Here is a 22,119-nt window from a genome sequence, read left to right on the forward strand (position 1 = left end):
TCCCAGGTATCTGAGATCAAAACCAAACTCTTAATGTCTGCTCTTCTGGAAGTTCATTAAATACTGTTATATGGCACCCAAGGTTTAGGTTTAAAATGTGTGTTCATTTTCATCCAAGAGACAGCTACAAGTATAGGCAGAATATGTGTCACAGTTGGCTTGCCTAGCGTATCCTGCATGAATAGTCAGCAAAAAAAGCTAAGACGTTTACAGATTTTAAAAGCCTACCAACAGCAATACATGAACTATAATGACAAGACAAAGGCTCACACCAAAGGACATTCAACTTGATAAAGGTGTCACTATTCAGTTACACCCTTACCATGTGTATTTTTCTCATGAGAGAATGCTTTCTCCAATTTTCTCTAGAAATGAGTCTTTTGCTGAATGACAGATAAACTCCACCAAAAATTTTAAGACTGATTTTATTACCCTCATCACCCAATCCTCTATAAAAAGGCAACATTTCCAACATGAAAATATTTTAGCCAGCATGTTTTAAGTTAAAATAGTATTTCTGCTATTGTTTGGGGGAGGAAGGCAGGAAATAGAAATGAAAAAAAAAGAATTTTTAAATCCCTGTTGCATTATCTACCAGATGTAAGTGAATAATAACTAGTATGTCTGCTGCCTCAGCCTTAATCTTAAAACAAATGATAGTATTCAAATATAGTATTTCACACATGTGGACTGATAACAGGTTTTCCTTTCTTCTTGAAGACTCTGTGAACGACACAATACAAAATACAATGTATTTAATGAAAGGTTTCCAGGCTGATTTCCCTACAGGTTATTTTCTTCCTTTTCTGTGGAACCCACACACGGGGCACTACAGGGACCAGGGCTGTATATAAATATAAACTCTGAGCCAGTATCAGAGCTGATACCCTACTCCTACAGGGGCAACTGAATTATTAGATCTGTGGCATGAGTGTTTTTTTTTAATATGCCATTGTTCCCACTTGAGCACATTACATTTTCCATATCCACTTTTAAACCAATATAATCTTTTTTTCCATGTTCATAATGTTCATGCCGTACATTAACAGGCAGAAAATCCAATAGCTTAAGTCGTCATATAGTAGTTATATGTAAAGCTTGGTGGATGAAAACCTTTTGCATTTTCCCCTGTTTGAACAGATACTACAATGGAGTTGGCGAAAACCCCAGGAAAAAAATTACACCTCATGGGAAACTGTACTAATATTTTCTTCTTTTATGATTGACCACAAATCCATTTTGAACATTACACATTTTTTTAAAGTTTATTATTACTCTGGTTCAACATCTTCTAGCCCAACAAATTGAAGGTGCTGGAATCTTCTGGTCTGGAAGATGTGTTTGCCAATTATTTTTACACTAGTGCACATAAACAGGGAGGACTGGATCTTAGGTATGAGTTATACATTCCTGTACAAAATAATTGTATATTCTATGAAGACTGATTCTTTTTCTGGAGAAATATACAACAACACAAGGGAAATCTTGTACAGCAGCATAACTGAAGTGGCAAGATACAATATTAGAAAAACAGAGCTACTTTCATTACTGCGATGTCGTGTGTCAGAACGTCTCTCCGTAATGAACCTGTTTGCAATAAGACTCCGGGTGCAAAGAGGCTATTTAGAGAGACTATTGTGTCTATAGCAGGTCCTTCAAATATCTTCCCACCATTAGACATGCCACATTGACCAATTCTGTCCTGATTGCTGTTCTTTTCTGCTATCAAGGGACATCCTTGCCCAGACAGACGGATGGATCAGACACTGCAGTTCATAAAATGTTTACAATACACACACACACACACAGTGGTAAAAGCCACAGAGCTCCAGATCACACAGTGAGTTGAATGTGGCAGTGTCATATGAAAGCTTATGACTTCCCAATATCAATGAAAGAATTTAAGTTAAACTTTGCTCGACCTGTCTGTCTGTCACTCTCAACAAAAAGCCCTTTTTCCCCTCTTTTAGTATATGCCCATGCCCATTGCTCACATGGGGACACTTCAGGCAAATGTTTTCTGTGTCATAAGATTTCTTACTCTGTGGAGATTTCTTTCCTAATTGCTAACAAGAAAGGAAGACCACACATGTCATGCCCTCAAAAAAATGGGTGAGGGAGAACACAACAATAATAATAAATAGTCAAAATGGCTTTCTAAAAAGATTTGAAATTCCAACTCACAGTGACAGCCTCAGAGAACAAGGGACTTGTCTCTCAATATAGCTGAAACACTTCTGGCTAAATTAGCAGGCTTTTTACCAAGTCTAAACATGAGAAGCTCAGGTGCTTAGAAAAAACTTCCCGTTCATCTTATCTGTACTATATGTTCTTATCAGCAGCCAAGTTGCTGTGGCCTCGCCTTTCACACACCTATAGCCTTTTCCCTCTTGTGCTTTTTCTAATGGTGTATCCTTTCTATTCTAATACAAATAGTATACCTCACAGCCAGCCTCAAAAGGTTTCATAACATCTCCCCCATTTTGGCTGTCAAGTAGAAAAAATTTCAAACCCAAAGGTCCAAATTGCCAGTACACTAATAACTGTAACAACTACTAGTTATATCAGATAAGGAACTAGAGAACTGCACACTGAACAGTGAATCAAATGAATCCACTGACAGTTTCAATTCACATTATTTTAAAATTTCTCTCTCACCTCCTCTTCTTCTCCAGACTCAACCTCATACTCTAGCAGACAGGATGTATCTGTCCTGTACCTCTGATTTCCAAAGTCGTTCAGAATATCTATGATTTCACAGTATTTCCTCATCCAAGTTCTAAATCCTCACTGTGGTAAATCCTCTTTAAAACTACTTTGAACATTTATTGAAAACACATAAGCATTTCTTAGTTGAGATATTTGACATCGTGAACCTATTTAAACACAGTGAGGCTCTGCCTGAAGATTTAAGAAGTAGAGGGACGGGTCCAGAGAGATGGGGTGGCAATCACTTTATTTTTTCTGCAAGAAAACTAAGACTGTAAGAGATTTAAAGAAACTTATCTTGGACTGAACATCCCAGGACCCAAAACTAAGGCTCCAGACAATGTGTCTACTGGTCTTGCTCACAACAAGCTATAGCTCTATATCCAATAACCCTCTCGTATTTTGACAATAAGGGGTTTTGTTCGTTTTTTAAATAAGTGACTGCTCTACTAAAGTATATGCTCAGTTGTTATCTATCAGGCATACTAGTGTAAAGAGAAAAAGAATACAGACAATTACAAAGAGTACAGATAATCAAAAAATGATTTTTATGTTCCCTTAGAACAATTATTCCCAATGAATTGTTTCAGAACCAGCAGTGTAAGCATTATCTGGGGATGTATTAGAAATGCAGATTCTCAGGCCTCACCCACGATCTACAGAATTAGAAAATCTGAGGTAGGATCCAGCAGTCCCTAATTAAACAAGACCTCCAAGTAATTCAGATGCATGGCCAAATTTAATAACCATGGCTTTAGAATATATAATATGACATACTTAGCTTCATATTAAAATTATTTAAAATGGCTAATGCTCCTTAAGGACATAATCAACTGGCTATAGGCCAAAAAACAGACCCAAAAGGAAAAAAGACAGTCCTGGATTAAAACCAACTTTAGTAATATCCCAATTTGGGCAACAGACAATTATTTATAAAGACATGTCTTTTGATTGTACTACACAATACAAACCCCTTCTCTCATTCTTTTATTGAGAAGAAGCAAGCAATCTCTTTTAGAATAATTAATGAAAATAAATATTTAAATAAACCAAAATTTGAGATAAGGCAATGGAAAATATCATGGAAACAAATTTAGTCATAAGGATCAATTGTGAAATGGAAAGACACACTAACCAATATGAAGAAATAATTATTTAAAAGCTAAACTCAGATAGGGCAGTGGTATGGGACAAAATAAGGCAGAATTTTGCCAAAGTAAAATGAAGGTGGGTGTATGAAGAAATTAGAAAGCTAGCAGCAGATAACAGCACAAAAAGGAAGTGAAAGAAGAAAAAGTACTGTCACGTGAGTGGGTGGTAACATAACAAAAGACCTGCGGAAACTGAGAGGAACAAGTTTGAACTGGACCTGGCATCAAACCTCAGGAAAATTATTTCATGAGAACTGTTAACTCAGGAGGTAAAAACCATTATCAGAATAACTCATGACTTCAAAATCACAGCCAGCACTGTAAAATCATCAAAAGTTAGATACAACCTAAACATCCATTCAAAGAGGACTGGTGACAGTAATCATGCTTCTCCCATACAAGAGAATTCTATGAGGTCATGAAAAATTACTTATATGATACTAACACTAAAAAACACCTACACTAGCAAGTGGAAAAAAGCATTTAAACAAAACGCACAGTATCACCCAACTTCTAGTTTATAAAATATGGACACATACATGTATATACACATTAAAGACTGGAAAACCATAAACCATAGCAGGTAATTAGAGAGCAACTGCATTTTAAGTCCTTCTATTTATTTCTCTGCTTTCTAAATTGTCTTTTTTTAAATGAACAATTATTACTTTCATAATGAGAAAACATAAAGATACAGACACACAAATGTTTTAGGGGTGAAAAAAGGCAACAAGTGATAGATCACCTTTCTACAGGCAAGAACCCAAAGAAGTACTGCTGCTAGGCAGAGGTGTAGGATCAGTAATACAATTCCAGAGACTTCACAAAAACAGGGTTATGAGGCAAAGATACAGACTTTGGAAAAAAAAAAATAAAACAACCTTGAAACTATAGCCAATCATCATGACGTGTCAATCCCTCTTTTCAGGTAAAAAAAGGAGAGGGCTGATATCAAACTCACCTAAGCCACTACATACGAACCATAATCCAAATAAGAAATGGAAAGGACATGGCTGATTAAGAGCATGTGATGTGCCAGATACTTTCACAGATCTCCTTTAACCTTCATGACGACTTGCAAGGCATCATCTCTAAGATAATAAGGGACTCGAAGGAAACAAGCATAACCGGGTATTTCCACTACACCAGCTCCAAAAGGAGTCCTTAACACAGTTCCTGAAGTGGTACAAGCTGAAATTTGGGGTGCCCAACTTCAGAAAGGAGTCCATTATCCTTTGTGAAATACAAAAATAAATATTGTGGGAGGGGAAGATGGGGAAAAAAGGGAAGACAGTAGGGGCCTGATGTTAAGACAACAATGCAGGCTACCTTAAGGACTTCTGAATCCCAATGGAAAATAGTATTTTCATAAATGGTCTTTTAGCCTGCTTCAGGGGATGGTGGTGGTAAAGAACTGACCAAACAAAAGATATTGCTTAGATAAGGTACCGGAGACATGGAGTCCAGAGCAGATTTAAAAGTATTAAACAGGTAGAACTGACAAGATGTTCTGATTGATGGGATATTCTTCCCTTAGACCCAACAACCATATAAACTTAATTTTAAACTTATCTATATATACCTTCTAAACTTATAAATATTCTACACTTATTTTTATATATTCTAAATTTATAAACATAAATTTATAATTTATGTTCATTCTAAACTTATAAATACCACTAACAAGCTTTGAAACCACCTCCAATTTCAGGTCTTGTGACTTAACTTCTTCCTTAGTCTTTGCCTTTATAGAGCAAACCTACCCAAATGCATTTAGATATTATAAAGTATTTGTTCCATCAATTGATAGATGGATAAACAAAATGTGATATATATATATCCCCCCAAATAATGAAGAAGTATTTGTTAAAAAAATAAAAGGAATAATGTGCTTATATGTGGTACATGGATGAATACTGAAAATATTAGTAAATGAAGGAAGAGGCATAAAATACCACATAAAGTATAATGTGATTCCATTTCTATGAAATGTCCAAAATAGACAAATGCACAGAGACAGAAAGTAATAGATCAGTGGCTACCTATAGCTGCAGGGGTGAGGGCTAAAGGGTATGAACTTCTTTTTGAAGTTGATAAAAATGTTCTAAAATTGATTGTGGTGATGGTTTCACAACTCTGAATATACTAAAAACCACTGACACTGATAAAAATGCCCTAGGTTGTGAATTGCATGATACATTCTATCACAATAAAGCTATTGTTTTTTAAAGTGTTTTGTTTTGGGGGGGATATTTATTGAGAATAAAGTGCTGGGATTAAGGTGGGATACAGGATGAGAAGATGAAGTTGACATGACTTCAGCCCTGAAACAGCACAAAAGCTATAAAAAAGTAAAACCCCCATGAGCCAATTGGTTCCTATTGTTAGGATCTTCTACTTGGGTCTGGGCAAAATAACCCTCTTCACATCTTTAAGAAAAAACGCTCACCCTAGAAAGAGTTCCATTTTTCTTTTGATTCTTAACTCCACTGAGGTATTTATCTAGTAAGATATATTCCAAGTTATTGATACTAAGTTACTTAATCATACAGTTAAAGAACATTCCCTATAAAAGATTTAATTCCTCTGTTTAAAAAAAAATCCCTGAATAAAATACTTCTACAGACATGAAGACATTTCAAAAAAATGGACACAATAGTTTCACATTCATCTGACTGTCTAACAACACTAGCCTTACTTTCATGTCCAGCCACGTAACATCTAGCTCAACTTATGCTTTTACTTGTCCAGATGGAACGAGCTTCATTTCCAAACCTGTTCTTAAAGCAGGTGTTTTGGAGAGCACTGGTCTAAATGACAAAGATTTGAAAATCTAGATTCAAGACCTCATGTTAGGGCTGGACTGACTTTGGGGGCAAGGGGTCGTGATAAATAAGTAGTTTATATCTACAAAAAAAGAGGCAAGAACATAAAATAAAGAACTTTTTAATGCTGTAGGGAAATAATCAGAGACTTAAAAAGTTTAAAACAAATACATTCACTGCAGCAGTGTTTAAAATAGCAAAAAGTTGAACATAACCTACTTTCCAATAATGGAGGCTCTATAAATAAATAATGATTCATGACAGACTACTATGTGGTCATGAAAATTCTCCTAAGTACCCCAAAGCTATGAAAACAACCAATGTGACTTTTACATTAAATACAAAGTTTCAGCTACAAAAAAAATCATGTTAGGTATCATCTCAATTTTATTAAATTAAAGATGCATACAAAAAAAAATCTGAGCCCTGACTGGTGGGCTCAGTTGGCTGGAGCATTATCCTGTAGAAGTGTTATGGGTTCGATTCTCAGTCAGGGCACATGCCTGGGTTGTGAATTCAATCCCCAGTCTACATGCATTTAATCCCAGGTCCGAGCACATGTGGGAGGCAACCAATCAATGCTTCTCTCTCACATAGATGCTTCTCTCTCACATAGATGCTTCTCTCTTTCCCTCCCTCTCTTCCTCCCCTTCTCTCTAAAAAGCAGTGAAAAAATGTCCTCACGTGAGGATTTAAAAAAATTTTAAAAGATTTTATTTATTTTTAGAGAGAGTGGAAGGGAGGGAGATGGAGAGGGAGAGAAACATCAATGTGTGGTTGCCTTTCGCATGGCGCCCCATTCTAGGGACCTGGCCTGCAACCCAGGCATATGCCCTGACTGGGAATCAAACAGGTAACCCTTTGGTTTGCAGGCCAGCACTCAATCCACTGGGCCACACCAGCCAGGGCTAAAATTTTTTTTAAATTATTTTTTTTTAAAGGAAAAAACCTGAAAGAATATTTATAAAATGACAAGTAAGATGATCTCTAGGTAATATGATTACAACTGATTTTTAATTTTCGGTAGTATAAACAACTCAAATATTCTATAATAATTAAGTATTTCTATTACAAGAGGAAGGGGGAATCAATCAAATTTATAGCCACTTCTCACTTCACGCACTAAAGTAAAATACGGAAAAAGTATTTTCTAATCCAAAATGAGAGTTCTGGTTATCTAAATTTTAGTTGCCTACACTTTTAACATACTAGTATTCCAATGTACTGACTTTTCTCTTTACTTTGGGCTGTCACCACTGCTGTTGCTTCTGCCAGCATCATTCTTAACCACTCTCTGACACCCCTTCACCTGGATAACTATGAAGAATAAGGAGACAGAGGTGTCAGTTCCGCCAGGAAGTCTCCTGCAATCCTGTATGTGCCGATTGACTTAGGATTCCACTGCATTTACCACATGGTTCTGTGGTTGCCTGGTTTCACAGCCCCCCTCCACCAATTCTAAGATATTTTGAGGGCAAGAAAGAAATATTTGTTTTGTTCATCACTACATCCTCTATATGTCGTAGTATAGTATGAACTTGGTAATGTTTTTGAAAAAAACGAATTTATGTATCAGTGGATCAATGAAGAAGTATACAATCTGTCACAGAAGCTAAGCATCCCTAATTCTTAGAAACATTTACTCTCAAGTAAACCAGGGGTATGTGTTTCATGTAATGAAGATATCAGAGTGCAACCATTCAATACTTTAAGCAAAAGACTGATAGCTCTGATGTTGCTCCTGTGTTTATAGAGTCCAAAATTCTGAAAGCAGGAGTCTAGTGTAGTAGAAAGTTAAAGATACCCAATTACAGGGTATTAAATATGTTAATGTCTTAAATGTACAAACTCAAATAAACAGAAACATGGTGCTATTAAGAGAAACAATTAAAATAGAATTATACCATATTTCTTGAACTTGGTCCCCAAAGATCAGATTCAGATGTTTCATAAGCTTTAAAAAGTAAATAAAACATTACACACACAGATCACCATAAATCTCAACTTAACCATTCAAATTAAATCTAAACACAAACATAACCCTAAAACCTCCTCCAATCCCACAAATACTCAACCCAAACCTGATTTCCAGGACAGCAGTTTTACCACATGAGCACAATATTTACGCTGCAGAGATAAATTACACAATAAATCATTACAATGATTTATTCTTATGTTTTATCTTAGCTTACTCCTTGGCATTTTACAGGGTTCAAGAGTCTAAAAATTTACCCAAAGCTCGGGCTGCCTAATGAAATAGATATATTCTTTAGGACACATTTAATATTGATTTGGATTTAAGATCTATTCGGGAAGAGCTGATAAGAGCTTCAAACAATAGCACTGCTTTATATTATCTGCTTAGCACTTGAATATAATAGCTACACAAAAAAATCAAATTAAGATTAATTCACAAATTAAACCTTCACTTCATTTAAACTATTATATTCACTTCCCTTTCATGTTGATTAAAAATGTTTTAAAAAAAGTAATACAAATGAAACACCAAGGCTGCATTTAAATATATCATTACTAACCTTAGTTATACAACAATCCAATTATTGAAAAGTGCATTGATAAATTTTCCAAACATAAATTTTAAAATTCATTTAAATTAAAAAAAATTTTATACATGTACAAAAAATTGAAATATTTTAAAAAATAATTTAAAGTTTCAAACACAAAGTGATTAGTGACACCTCAACTAACGCTGGGCTAGCATCCATTTTTCTTTTTCCAGGTTTGTCAAAAATTCAAAATTTTTGGTTAAAATCCTACTCAAAGACTATAGAAGAGCATCACGTGAGTAAGAAATACACACACCTGTCTTTTTAGTCCAAGAGACTTTGCTGCTGTGCGCTTCCAGCACTGGCAATTTGGAGAGCACAGTCCCAGTTGTGGAGTGCTCACGGAGCAGTGGGGGAGACAGATAATGAGGGTTCACTGTGCTCTGTGGGACTCTGCCCGGAGCTCTCTGTAGTAGTCCAGTGCTACTTTTATCACTGAGGACTTGGACACCTACCACTACTGAAAATAAACAAGACAAAGCACTTTCAAGAGTTTTTTAAAACCTACTCTGGAGTATCATCCAAATGTATAAATAATTACTCCACAGCATTACACAGTCCACAGCATTAAGTGCCTTCAAGAAAAGGACTGAAAAACATAAGGCATACCTGGGAAACACTACAGCTAGAACACAATTATAGAGTGTGTCGGGGACAGGTGGAGGTAGACAGGTAGGATGGCCAACTTTCAAGGAGGACCTTGCACAGAGAAGGGCTTATTCCAACCAGGAAGTATGTGAAATAGATGAACTTTGGGGGGCTGAGTAGCAATAAAGTCAGAGATGTTTTTAAAAGCCTCCATTTGGGGTCTTTCATTTGGACAGCCCACTACTCCCAGTGAGAAGTATCCTGGAGGGAGCTTGAAGGTCAACTAATCAGTTGCTGCAACCAGCTTGTAGTGGAGCAATGAGACTGAAAAGGAGTAAAGGAATGATACGGCCCTGGCCAGGTGGCCCAATTGGTTGGAGCATCGTCCTGTACACCAAAACATTACTGGTTTGATCCAGGTCCGGGCACACAGCTAGGTTGAGGGATTGAACCTTAGTCAAGGTATGTACAGGAGGCAACCGATCAATATTTCTCTCTCACATCGATATTTCTCTCTCCCCTTCCCCTTCCTTTCTCTCTAAAATCAATAAACATATCCTAGGGTGAGGATTTTAAAAAAGGATGGTATGAATTTATTTTATAAACCACCTTCCCCCACCCAACTCCACAGCAATCATAATGAAACTTTTTATTTTTTTAAGGAGGGGCCAGTTCCAAGAGGCAATGCAAACTAAAACAATCAACTTACAGAATCTGGCAAATGATGGCAGTGGGAGAAGAAACAGGAAGAAAATGATCAATTAGGTTTTTAAGCCTGTGAGGCTGTGAAATCCAACTCCCACTAGGTAGAGTTAATCTGTGTCCATACGTAAGCTTGTCCTTGCAATGTAAGACTAAAAAAGTTCTAAAAGAGTTTAAAAAGTTCTACAACAACTGGGAGGCCACTGAGAGTGTAGCTGAATCAAGTGACTAATTAAGGTGACAGAAGCTCTTACTATAGTTTCTTGAACGAAACTATCCAAGAGTGGATGCAGGTTTGCTAAGGCCTAAAACTTATATACTATTGGGGCCCACTTTAATAAAAAGCATATAAAAATACATGCAAGCTTTACAAAAGAAATGAGCCATGGGAACACATCTGTTGGGGCCTTCCCATGGCCTTGAAGGAAAATTTCACTTGTGCACATGCCCATACTCAAGAAGAACAGTCCTAACGCTCCATGGCCATCTGAGAAAACTGAAGAGAAGGTGGAAGTCTCAGAAATCCAACCCTTCCATTGTGATACGAAGGAGCAAGCTTTCCTGGAGAGCACCAAAAGAGTTAAAATTACCCAAGAAAATGCAGGCAGAAAGAGATGAGTGGCTCAAACTGGCTGATTACTCTTAAAAGGATCTCATTTGACAGGGATGAAATACAAAGAAAGTGTGTGCCAGTTTTTACAGAAAACATATGGAAACTTACCTAGGGAAATTTGCTTTCTCTTAACCAAACAAGGAGTCTTTTCAGGTATTTTGAGTTGAAATTGAGGAGGACATTTTTAATTATACAGAATGTGGAGAAAGAGTAAGCCGATGTAGAATGGTGACCATAATGCATTAATATTCAACTTTATTCCTGGGTAAGATTGGTGGAAGAGGCTATAACAAGAGTTAAATTTTTACAAAGACCCACGACACAAGGGACAAAGAAAAGAAGGAAGGGAGAAGGAGAGGGAGGAAAGAAAAAAGAAAGCATCAGCCTCTGTACTTGAATAAGCTTACATGAGAAACTTTTTTTTTAAGGAAGATTAACAAATTAATTTATCCCAAAGCTGTGGCTCCTTAAAAAAAAATACAACAAATCTGAAATGTAAACTGTCAAGGCATGAGCTCCCTTTTCTGTCCCAGATACCCGGAATAACCAAGGTTCTATGTGAATAAATTCTGGGAGCATACAAATTCTTCAACACGCTCAGCTCTGAACCCCCAACTGCAGAGGGAGAGATGCCCGTGCCAAATGTGGAGGGTTGAGCTGTGGTGGGTATCGGTGGGACAGCAGGATCAAAATCACAAAGGTCCAAACCCCTTAGAGAAGGCCTTCGACCAGCATTGCAATATCCCCAATCCCGTGATAGTTCTCTTTCTTCCCCACCCCAAAACTCAATGCTCACCCAGCTGATTGAGCAGCTCCTCCCCTTCCCAACTGCTACTAGGAAGAGACTTAAAAGAGCAAAACACCAGACAATCAATGATCGGACAGGACAGGGTAGAGAACAGTAAAGGTGATTCTAGGCTCCCTTGGGAATAATAAAGTGACAAGAGGGGACAGAAAGAGCCAATTAGTACATTCCCAGGCAAGAGAGTGCTAAGGCCAAGGAAAATAATGGAATTAAATAACAATTTTGCCAGGCTGCCTACTTCAGCAACATTATTCTTCACTGATATGAAACTGACAGGCAACCAAGACACAGGTACAAAATTGCAAGAGTGACAGGGGCCACTTGGAGAAGGGGGGAGGGAAGGAGGGGAGAGGGAACAAGGACAACTAATTCTGCCTCCACACTCCTCTGTGATCCTAAGTGAATCATCCCAGAGTGCTCTTTAGACTTCATCCCTTTTAACTACAAAATTAACAGTAGAGGAATGACACAGTTCCCATGAGTCTTTGCAGCGCTAGCACTCTAGAATTCTGTGGACAGCATGGTGTACATAGAAGAGCATGGACTAAGGAGCCAGACTACCGGGGTTTGAATTCCAGCTCTGCCAGTACCAGCTGTGTGATACTGGGAGTTACCTGACCTCTCTGTAACTCGATTTCCCCATCTATGAGAGAAAACACTCTATAACTCATGGAGCTGTCCTGGAATCAAATGCTGTGATAGCTGTAATCATGCCTATGGGTATAGGCATTTGTGTGGTCCATCACCTTTCTGAGAAGGTCTTCCTCGGAATGGCAAATACTCTATCCACCACATCCCAGAGTGCTTCCTTCCTAGGCCAGAGGTGGACATTATTAATCAATCAAAAATTCTCCCACTAGCCTATATGCAGCCCCAGAATCCTGACTAAATCAGAGCTCCCGCAAAGATGAGTCAGTCGTATGTTAAATATGGATGATATTGTATTCCTTCATCTTTACTTCCATTCCATAAGGTTCAAACTGGTCCAAGTGTAGCACCCTCAAATATACAGGTCACCTCTTTGGGTGGAAAGGATCTTTACAAAAGAGAATCCCAGCCTGTAGCTATTTTGTTACCATTGAACTCTGACTTCCAGCACCATGGAGCAAGAAACCATAGCTTCTCCAGAGACATTTACATTGCTGTCTGTGGAAAATTATGAGTAATCATGGATGAACTGAGTTAGCTGATACTATACAAAGAGGACACTCTTCATTTTATAGTCCACAGTGCAAGCAAGGTGTTGGGAACACAATCTTTGTGACAACGTGGTGGGTTGAAGAGAAAAAGGAGCCCTTTAAGTAAGGTCAGTGTTTTGCAAACTTGACTCAGGCAAAGATCACAGGAAACAGAAGGAAAGAAACAACTCCTTCACCTGCCCACAGCCTGCTGGGCTTCACCTCAGGATAATCCCACAGTCCTCCCCCTCTACACAGCCAACACACAGTGCCTCCTCTTCCCCATTTGTTGTTACTCCTGTACTCCCTACCTTAGTTGAGAACAACTCCACCTCCTACACACTCCTCAAACCAAGCTCCCCCTCTGCAACCCTTCTCCATTATCACCTGGCTAAATTATAGTGAAAGTCTCTAGTCTTGCTCCTCTCAAATCCACCCTCAATCAAATCTCTCAGATAATACTCTTGTTTAAAACCCAAAGGCTTTTTTTTTCCATGCAATAATATGGATGTATGTCGAAAGTACTATACTAGGTGACAGAAGCCAGACTTAATAGATTACATACTGTATGACTTTATTTATATGACATTCTAATAAAGGCAAAACTGTCAGGACATCAGTGGTTGTCAGGGGTTGGGGTGAGAGGAGTTGTTAATCTCTCAGGAGCACCAAGGATTTTAGAGGGTGTTGTTAAACGTTCTTCATCTGGACTGTGGTGGTGGTTACAGGGTTTATATCAGACACCCCAAACTATATACTACAATGGGTCAACTTTATTATGCACAAATTATAACTTAGTTTAAAAGAAATTGGGCAAAAACCACAAGGGCTCTCCCATTGCCTAAAGGTTCCCTAGCATTACTGATCTGTCTGTCCCCTAGCTTGCCTTCCACATTCAGGCAACAGTTAACTTTTTAAAATATCCAGTATTCCCCATGCAGAACTTTCTCACCTCTTCAACACAGCTTTTCCAAATTAACTCCTAAGTCCTCCAGGCTGTATCCCTGCCTCTCCCAATCCTCACCCACCCCCCGCCCCCCACACACTAAGATTAGATGTCCTTCATATAGGCTCTTATAGTGCCTGTTTTTTCCCTATCATTGCATTCAAAGAAATGTATTATGTTCTGGTATAATGCTCTTGTCTCTCATTGATCACCTGAAATGTGAATTCTTTGAGAAAAAGGACTACTTTTTATTCACATATGTTTATGCAACCTGGCACGTGGCAGACACAATAAATCTATGTTGGAATAATGTTTCGTAAGGCATCACTGTATGCCCACCACTTACAGGAGTGCCCATTCGGCTCAGTAAATACACGCAGCTCTCACTTTGCATAGTAATGCAAGACCATAAAAACCATCATGCAAACTGAAACCAAGCCAAGCCATCTTAATAATCAATTGGAAAATTACGCTTTTCTATGACCTTTGACATTCTTGTCAAAAACATTAAAAACTTTCTTATTATCAGTTATAAATATATATGAAAATGGAAAGAAAGTAAACCATTTGTTTAGGGCATTGTAAATCGAAACATCAGAAACTTTGAGAATAAAAGTGTTTTATTTCTTTGTAAATTAAAAATATCAGATGAGCATCTTTTGTAGGCCTTGGTGAACTAGCATATGCCTATCTCAGTTTGGATTAGCTTCCAGCATTTTATCCTCTGTGTTTTCATTGTCGTGCAATATCCCTAAAGAGTTCCTTTACTAGCACGTTTTTTTGCCAGCATTCTTTCTTCTGTCATGTCTTCATCCTTTTCGTCACAGTCACTTTCCTAATTTATGATAAGTTATTCTTTGCCAAACTCCTCTGGCTGCACATACAGATTCTAGAACAGTGCTGACTTTCCCTGATCTATTTTTTCTAGAACTCTCTTTTGCACTGGTTCAAATTTCACTTCCAGTGTTATCACTTTTCACTTCTTTGCTGCATTTTGATCTTTGTCGGCCAATTCCCTCTTTAAATCATCCATTTTCACAAAATTTTACCTGAGTTTATATTTAAAGAGACAAGGAGGCAACACAGCTATACCCCTTATTGTCTGTTCATGAACCAAATAATGAGATGTGCAAGTTGTACTTTAGTACAAATACTCGTGGTTAATACAACATTGTAACGGAAATTTGAGCTGTGTTGTTGGGGGACAGTGTCATTTAATTAACTGTAACAATTGAAATTTTGCATACTGGAACCATGCAAAGGGAGAAATATCTGGATTTAATAAGTAAATAATTTCAGAATGAATGAACTGGCTCACCATTAGGCCAGCTATAAGGAACAGGAATTTATGTCCTTCCCTTCTACACCTTCTCTCTTATATAACATCACAAAAACAGGGCAACTTCCTAAAGACACAATTCACAGTCAATTATAACACATTATAAGGGGAGGAGATATCTAGATTATAATCCCAACGCTGTTACTGACAAAATTGCGTACTGATACTGTGACTCTATGACTTGCTCTATGAAATAGGGTTAATAATATTTCCTTCTTCACAGGGTGCTTCTGAAAGCCATAGGAAAAGCAAGTTTTAAAAAGTAACTTGATCCCTGGCTGGTATGACTCAGCGGATTGAGTGGTAGCCTGCAAACCAAAGGGGGTAGCTGGTTCAATTCCCAATCATGGCACATGCCTGGGTTGTGGGCCAGGTCCCGAGTAAGGGGTGTGCAAGAGACAACCACACACTGATGTTTCTCCCCCTCTCTTTCTCCCTCCCTTCCCCTCTATCTAAAAATAAATTAATAAGTAAAATCTTTTTTTTTAAAGTCGTTTGAAAAATTCAGCTACATACCATCATATTAGCTATATACTTAGTAAACACGCACCAAGCAGTATGGTAAGAACTTTACATAAATCTTCTCATAGAATTCTCACAAATATCTTCAGGGTAAGTACCATTTTAGTCTCCATTTCACAGAATACTGACACATACAGAAGCCAGATAACTTGTCCAAGGACACGCAAATTATACACAGTGAAGCCAGTATTTGAACTCAAGAAGTGTAACTCCATAGGTCAAGTTCTTTGAAACTTTTTCACTAACTTGTCTAGCTTCCTCAGAAAGTGGAAGGACAGCGTCACTGAGAGGGGTAAAACACTGACTCCCAGAAGTTGAACTAACCTAATTCACTATGACTAAACATAGTAACCAAGTTAATTTTACTGGGACAGTTACAGGTTTTTGGCAAAAAGACAGAATGCACAATGTGCAGAGATCCAAGGAGCTAAGAAGACCATTCCCAAACTATAGAAGGAACCAAAACAGTAGGTGGTGGTGGGAGTGGAGGGAGTTCAAATATATTCAATTATTTTATGCTAAGAAGTAAAATCATAAACAACAGAAAAGAACCAACAAAGAAACAAAATTCACTTTGCAAGAATAGTGAGGAAATTGTATTTGTCATTAATGTATGAAAAAGGAAGAGTACCATAAAAACAAGCCATGTAGAGCCAACAAACTTCACTGACATTTTCACTACCAGGGCCCTTGAAAGCTAGTAACAGTACTTGCTGAGGTCTGCTATCACACGGACTTGCATGGGGAGCAGGAACATGAGAGCCTAACAGGGATGTATAATACCAAAGCAAAGGGATTAGCTAACTAAAGTAAGTGGATTCCTCTCTGAATATAATCAACTCATAACGACACATTTAGAACATTTCTATTTCATTAGAGGTATTAAGTGTGAAAGATTCCTGATACTAAGCAGTCCTAATTATAATCCATCTTAGGAAATAAAGTGAGTTTTCTTTACTAAAAGGGAGAACAAACTGCAAGAAACAGGTGAAGTATAGTAACAGGACAGTCAGCAAAGTCAAACACCAAAACAAACCTTAGAGCTCAAAGAAGTATCAATTCCAACTGAAAACTGAATAACTACATTAATAAGAATGTATTTTTAGACTATTTAGCGATACCTCTTTGTTCTCTTATTATCAAGCGTATCTTTCTACCATCAAATCTTTCACCAAGGGACTTCCAGTGCTGAGAAAGAGATGGCCAACAACATGACTTCCCTGGCAGGAATAAACTTCTTTGGGGCAGGGTCAGTCCTAGTTTTCAACCCCACCAAAAAGGAGTACATGCCTCTCACCTCTGGAAACAGAAAATACTCGAAATGATACTCACATTTCAAGAAATGTGAGTATTCATGTTAAGAAATACTTTATAAATCTGAAGGGAAAATAATAGGAAGGGCATGATCATAACATAGAAACTTTTTATTAGATAGAATTAGATTCACCTCAGGGAAGAGAAAATTCAGTTTTTAAGAGCTTAAATAATTATGAGTTCTCTCACAGAACAAGTGGTCAGATGTAGCAGCCTAGTGCTTGGTGTCAAGGACGAGGCCTCTGCCTTTCTTACTGCAGCGTCCATCCTCATGCTTGCTCGCTGCCTCACCACGCATCACAGCCAAAATTCAGGCAGTAGTTTGTTTTTCATTCCAGATGGGAAACTTTCACTACTTTCTCCTAGAAGACTTGCTCCTACTAATTACCGGCCAAAACTCAGCCACATATCTACACTTAAACCAGTCACTACCAAGGGAAATGACATTGTCATGATGAGTTTTTAAAATATTAATCTTGAGATAGTTCTCATTCTTGCTAAGATCAAGGGCTTTCCTGTTCCTTTCTTCCAACCCTAGCCACTTGGGAAGAGATAGGCTAGATAGCTTTTAGGGTAGACATCAGTATTTACCTCAATCATTCTTAAAACATAATCTATCAAAGGGCAATTTAAAGTAAAGAAATCAACAGTTAGAAAAGTAAGAGCCACTAAAGCAAAGTAGCTTTTAAAAAGTATAATCTCTCAGCCACCAGCATGGATCAGAATAAACTGCGTCAGTTCTCTTCAATTTTATACTTCCCAATATGATCTAGTTGACTAATCCTCTCAAGTCTCTGCTTAGATGGAATGTGGGGGTGGGAAAACATCTTTAAGTTTAGATGTATCAACCACTTCATTTTTGTGGGTTTTTTTAATTAGCTGTCTTTTTTCATTTAGGCAATTTTTCACTTCCTTGAAAAGCAATCAATGTCAAATTATAGGAGCTTATCTGATAAAGAAATGCAAGATATCACCCTGTATTCAGTTATAGGCATATGATGAAGGAAAATTCAAAATGCAACCATCTTTGAAGGCAAGGGCAATTCCATTTATATCTTAACTTTACAGACAGGATTCATCCTAAAATTGGAATCATTAGGCTGACCCCTATGTAAAACATGAATGCAAAAATGTGAAGTTTTTCTCATTTTTAAGCTAAACTGCTTCACATGCCCCTCCCAGACACACATCTTTTCCACCTCTGTGCTTCTGGGTTGTTCTTTTCCACAAAACACCTGCTTTGTGAATTAATGCTACCATTTCTGTCATTCAGATTTCATCAGATGAAATTCAGGGTCTGTCTCAAGTGCCCATTTCCCCCAGTGGATAGCTCAAGACTTTGAATCATTCTTCACAGGGTCCACTCACTGTCCAACTCTCAACCTCTGGGAGGCCTTTAGCAGACCCAAAAAAGATGCAATGCTCTAAGACCCCAGAACTAATGAGACTAAAAGAACAGCTGACTGTAGTTGAAAATAGGACTACTGCCTACATCTTTCCTCACCTATTTTCTTTTTTCCTTTAAAGCAGAGCAGGTAGAAAAGAATCAGCCAAGGAAGTGGCAAGGCTCAAGAGAAGATGGTAAGGACGACTGTACATCTGACTGGTTTCTCTGTACTCGAGATGCAGGATCTGCATGCATCTATATACAACAGAGCAGACACAAACAAGCGATGGTTGCCAAATACGACTTTTTTTTTTTTTAACACACTCCAGAAGTCACTGAAATACCGGAAACATTTGGGAGTCTGAGCCATCTGATGACAATTACAGGAATCCTGCAAGGGAAAAGAATGTTCAGAGAAGGCCAGACGGCCACGCAATTATAAATCCTACCTCAGCCCCAGAGTCCTCTCCCCACACCCTCCACATCACTGCCAGTGAGAGGTGACTGGTGATGCTGTTACTGCACATTCCCAAGCCAATCCTCAGGGAGAGGCATGCTCTCACACTCTGCTCCAGAGAGCTCATCATGATTTTGGTTTGCTCGGTTTTCTCATCCTTTGAGGTAAGAAACTTCGTGATTGCCAAGAGTTTGGTTCCCAAGGATGTGACACTTAGAGGAACCAAGACTTTTATAGTAAAGAGATGATTAAAAAGACAAACCACTGGAAATGACAGCATGGAAGTAAAATTTTCTATCAAAATCTCCTTTATTCCCTGAATTGATCCTTGCAGAATTTGGTGAAGGGGTTTGGGAAGTAAGAGTAGTGGTTAGGAGAAGAAAATGAGCTAATATTTACTGAGCACCTCCAAGAGCAAGCCACTTTAAGGATCAAAAAACCTTACAAAGGAAGATTATTTATAATAGCCAAGATATGAAAACAGCCTAAGTGTCCATCAACAGTTGTACAGATAAAGAAACTATGGACAATAGAATACTATTCAGCCATAAAAATAAAATATTGCCATTTGCCAACAACATGGATGGATCTTGAGGGTATCATTCTAAGTGAAATAAGTCAGATGGAAATATGATTTCACTCAGATATGGAATATAAAAAAAGAGAAACAAATGAACAAACAAAACAGAAACAAAATCACAGACAACAGGGTATTGCTTACAAGAGGGTAAATGTGGGGGCAAGAACAAAATGGGTGAAGGGAGTCAATTACATGGCAATGGGTAGAAACCAGACTTTTGGCAGTGAGCATGCTATAATGCATACAGATATCAAAATTATAATGTTGTACACCTGAAATTTGTCTAATGCTATCAATATTATCTCAATTACTAAAAACAGAAAGGAATCCTTGCAAAAAAGATGGCATCCCAATTTAATGAGACTAAGATTAAGAGAAGCAACTTAATCAATGCCAAAGCTCTTTAATGAAAACAATGGGGTGGAAACCCAAGCCCGTCTGACTCCAAAGCTCATGCTCTTCCTACAGAGCTTAAGAGACAGCAAGCACATCAAACATAGAGCTGGACCTAGTACGACACAAAATGGCATTGACCAATAACTAGCTTATCAAGGCACAATTGACGATTTCTTTCTTCTTAAATAATTTACATAAAGAATGAGAAGTGAGTTACAGGTAATTGGAAGAGTTAAAAATGTATATGCAAAAATTTAAAAAATATCTGTTATTAATCTACCCAGAGAACAGGTAAAACTGTTATTACTCATTTGATATATTTCCTTCCAGTATTTCATATTCCATTTATATATACACACACAGCTTTTCATATGCCACAAAGTTGGAGTCACACTATTTATAGCTTTGTATCCACTTCAATTAATATATTGTAAGTATATTCCTATGTCATCAAAAATTCCTTTAAAGTCAGAGATCTTCTGAATAATTGCATCAGAATAGATTTCATAACTAAAGTCTTCCAACTTAAAGCCCTGTGTTGACAGGATTAGGAAACATAAATACTTGAAATATTATATATTCCACATAGATGTCTAATGAAACAAGGAACTTTGGGATACTGCTGAATAATGAATATTATTACACAGAATCCCTGCTGTTTCAAGAGGATGTACTTCAGCAGAATCACATTCAATGAATATTAGTAGAAATATAATCAACACAAATATCCAAAATGTACAAAATTCAAAAATAGAACTGTAAATTCAATGATCTTGTACCATGCCTTTTGTGGGTCTCTACTGAAGTCAAAAGTATCAAAAATTTTGAAATTTTCTTTAAGTAGAGTCATGATAAATTGAATACTTGCTTCAACTTATTAGCAAAAGGTGGGCTTCTACAACATGGTGCATACCAAAGAACTGTTTGGTAATCTCATAAAATGTGGTGGTGGTAGTAATGATAACAACAATAAAAAGTAAAAATGATAATGACAGTGATGGCGGCTTTCCTTTATTAAGTCTTTTTCCATGTCTGTCTCTGTGCCTAACCCTGAACATAGATTTTTTAAATCTGATCCCCTCTAAATCCTACAAGGTAGCTACTACTTGTATCCCCATAAAGTAACAAGCAACTTGAACCCAGGAAACTTGAGTTCAAGTCCACTTTTGGTTCTAGTGAGCTGAAACTACTTTCATCTCTCTAAATATCCAATTCCTTCACTTTGAAGGGCTGGGGCTGAGAGCATTGTAGGTTAAATGAGCTCTCAAGTTCTATGGTTTGACAATTACCTGAAAATATGTATGTGTCCCTCCCAACCCCTGGCAAACACACATTAAATGATTATGTCACTAAATGACATTATGGCTTCACAATCTATCACAGCACAGCACACTAGAAAGTTATTAACAATCAACATGTTGATATTAAAAAGAAACCTTCTTGGCCTCCCAAAGGTGTGCACTGGATAAGTGTCACAAAAAACCAAAAGCTGAAGCTTGCCAATTCTAGAAATTTGAAACCTAAGATGCGTTAAATCTGTAAATACCTCATATTTAGCTGAAAACCCTTTAAAAACTGGGGTTCCTTGCCACCCTGAAAGCTGGATGATTTAGTCATATAGCCCCACAGATGTTGCCCAGGACAACCAAAACAAAAGGTACAAACTAGTCTGCCACAGTAGGGCATGAACATCCATGCCAAAGAGAGAAGGAGGGCTATCCCACCAAAGAGAAGGCTGTCTCCAGAAAGAAAGCATAGGATCTCCATGGAGGAGGGGTGTAGGAGGCACAAATCCGATTTTATCTCACTCTGCTCCTGTGCATTAAGTTAATGTTTTAGCTCAGTGAAAGTAATTACCAGCCAGGCTCTCCAATCCATCAATTCACCCTGGGTACTCCTGCTGATTCTTTCTTTGGTCTCTAGGACCCAAGAATTCCTTTTGTTGATCTGGAAGTGTGAAAAAAAAAGTGGTTGTTACTAGTTTCTCTCTTTGAATTCTAAATTTCTGCCAAGTAATTAGGAAAAGAAAATGAATAACTA

The 22,119-nt window shown here is 37.7% G+C and overlaps 1 protein-coding gene across 6 annotated transcripts in view; it reads right to left on the bottom strand.

Moving 5' to 3' along the window:
* The window catches only part of BNC2 (basonuclin zinc finger protein 2), a 420,364-nt gene that overhangs the window by 327,347 nt on the left and 70,898 nt on the right, over window positions 1-22,119 (bottom strand). For 3 of the 6 annotated variants that reach the window (XM_024558294.4, XM_053924673.1, XM_045193715.3), the window contains exon 2: window positions 21,937-22,026. The exons of the other annotated variants lie outside the window; for them this stretch is intronic. In XM_024558294.4, the coding sequence (XP_024414062.2) occupies window positions 21,937-22,026 (90 nt within the window). The remainder of the gene's footprint in view (window positions 1-21,936; window positions 22,027-22,119) is intronic. 6 annotated transcript variants of the gene reach the window in all.

Source organism: Desmodus rotundus, chromosome 1, assembly GCF_022682495.2.
Source record: "Desmodus rotundus isolate HL8 chromosome 1, HLdesRot8A.1, whole genome shotgun sequence".
NCBI classification, from domain to species: domain Eukaryota; kingdom Metazoa; phylum Chordata; class Mammalia; order Chiroptera; family Phyllostomidae; genus Desmodus; species Desmodus rotundus.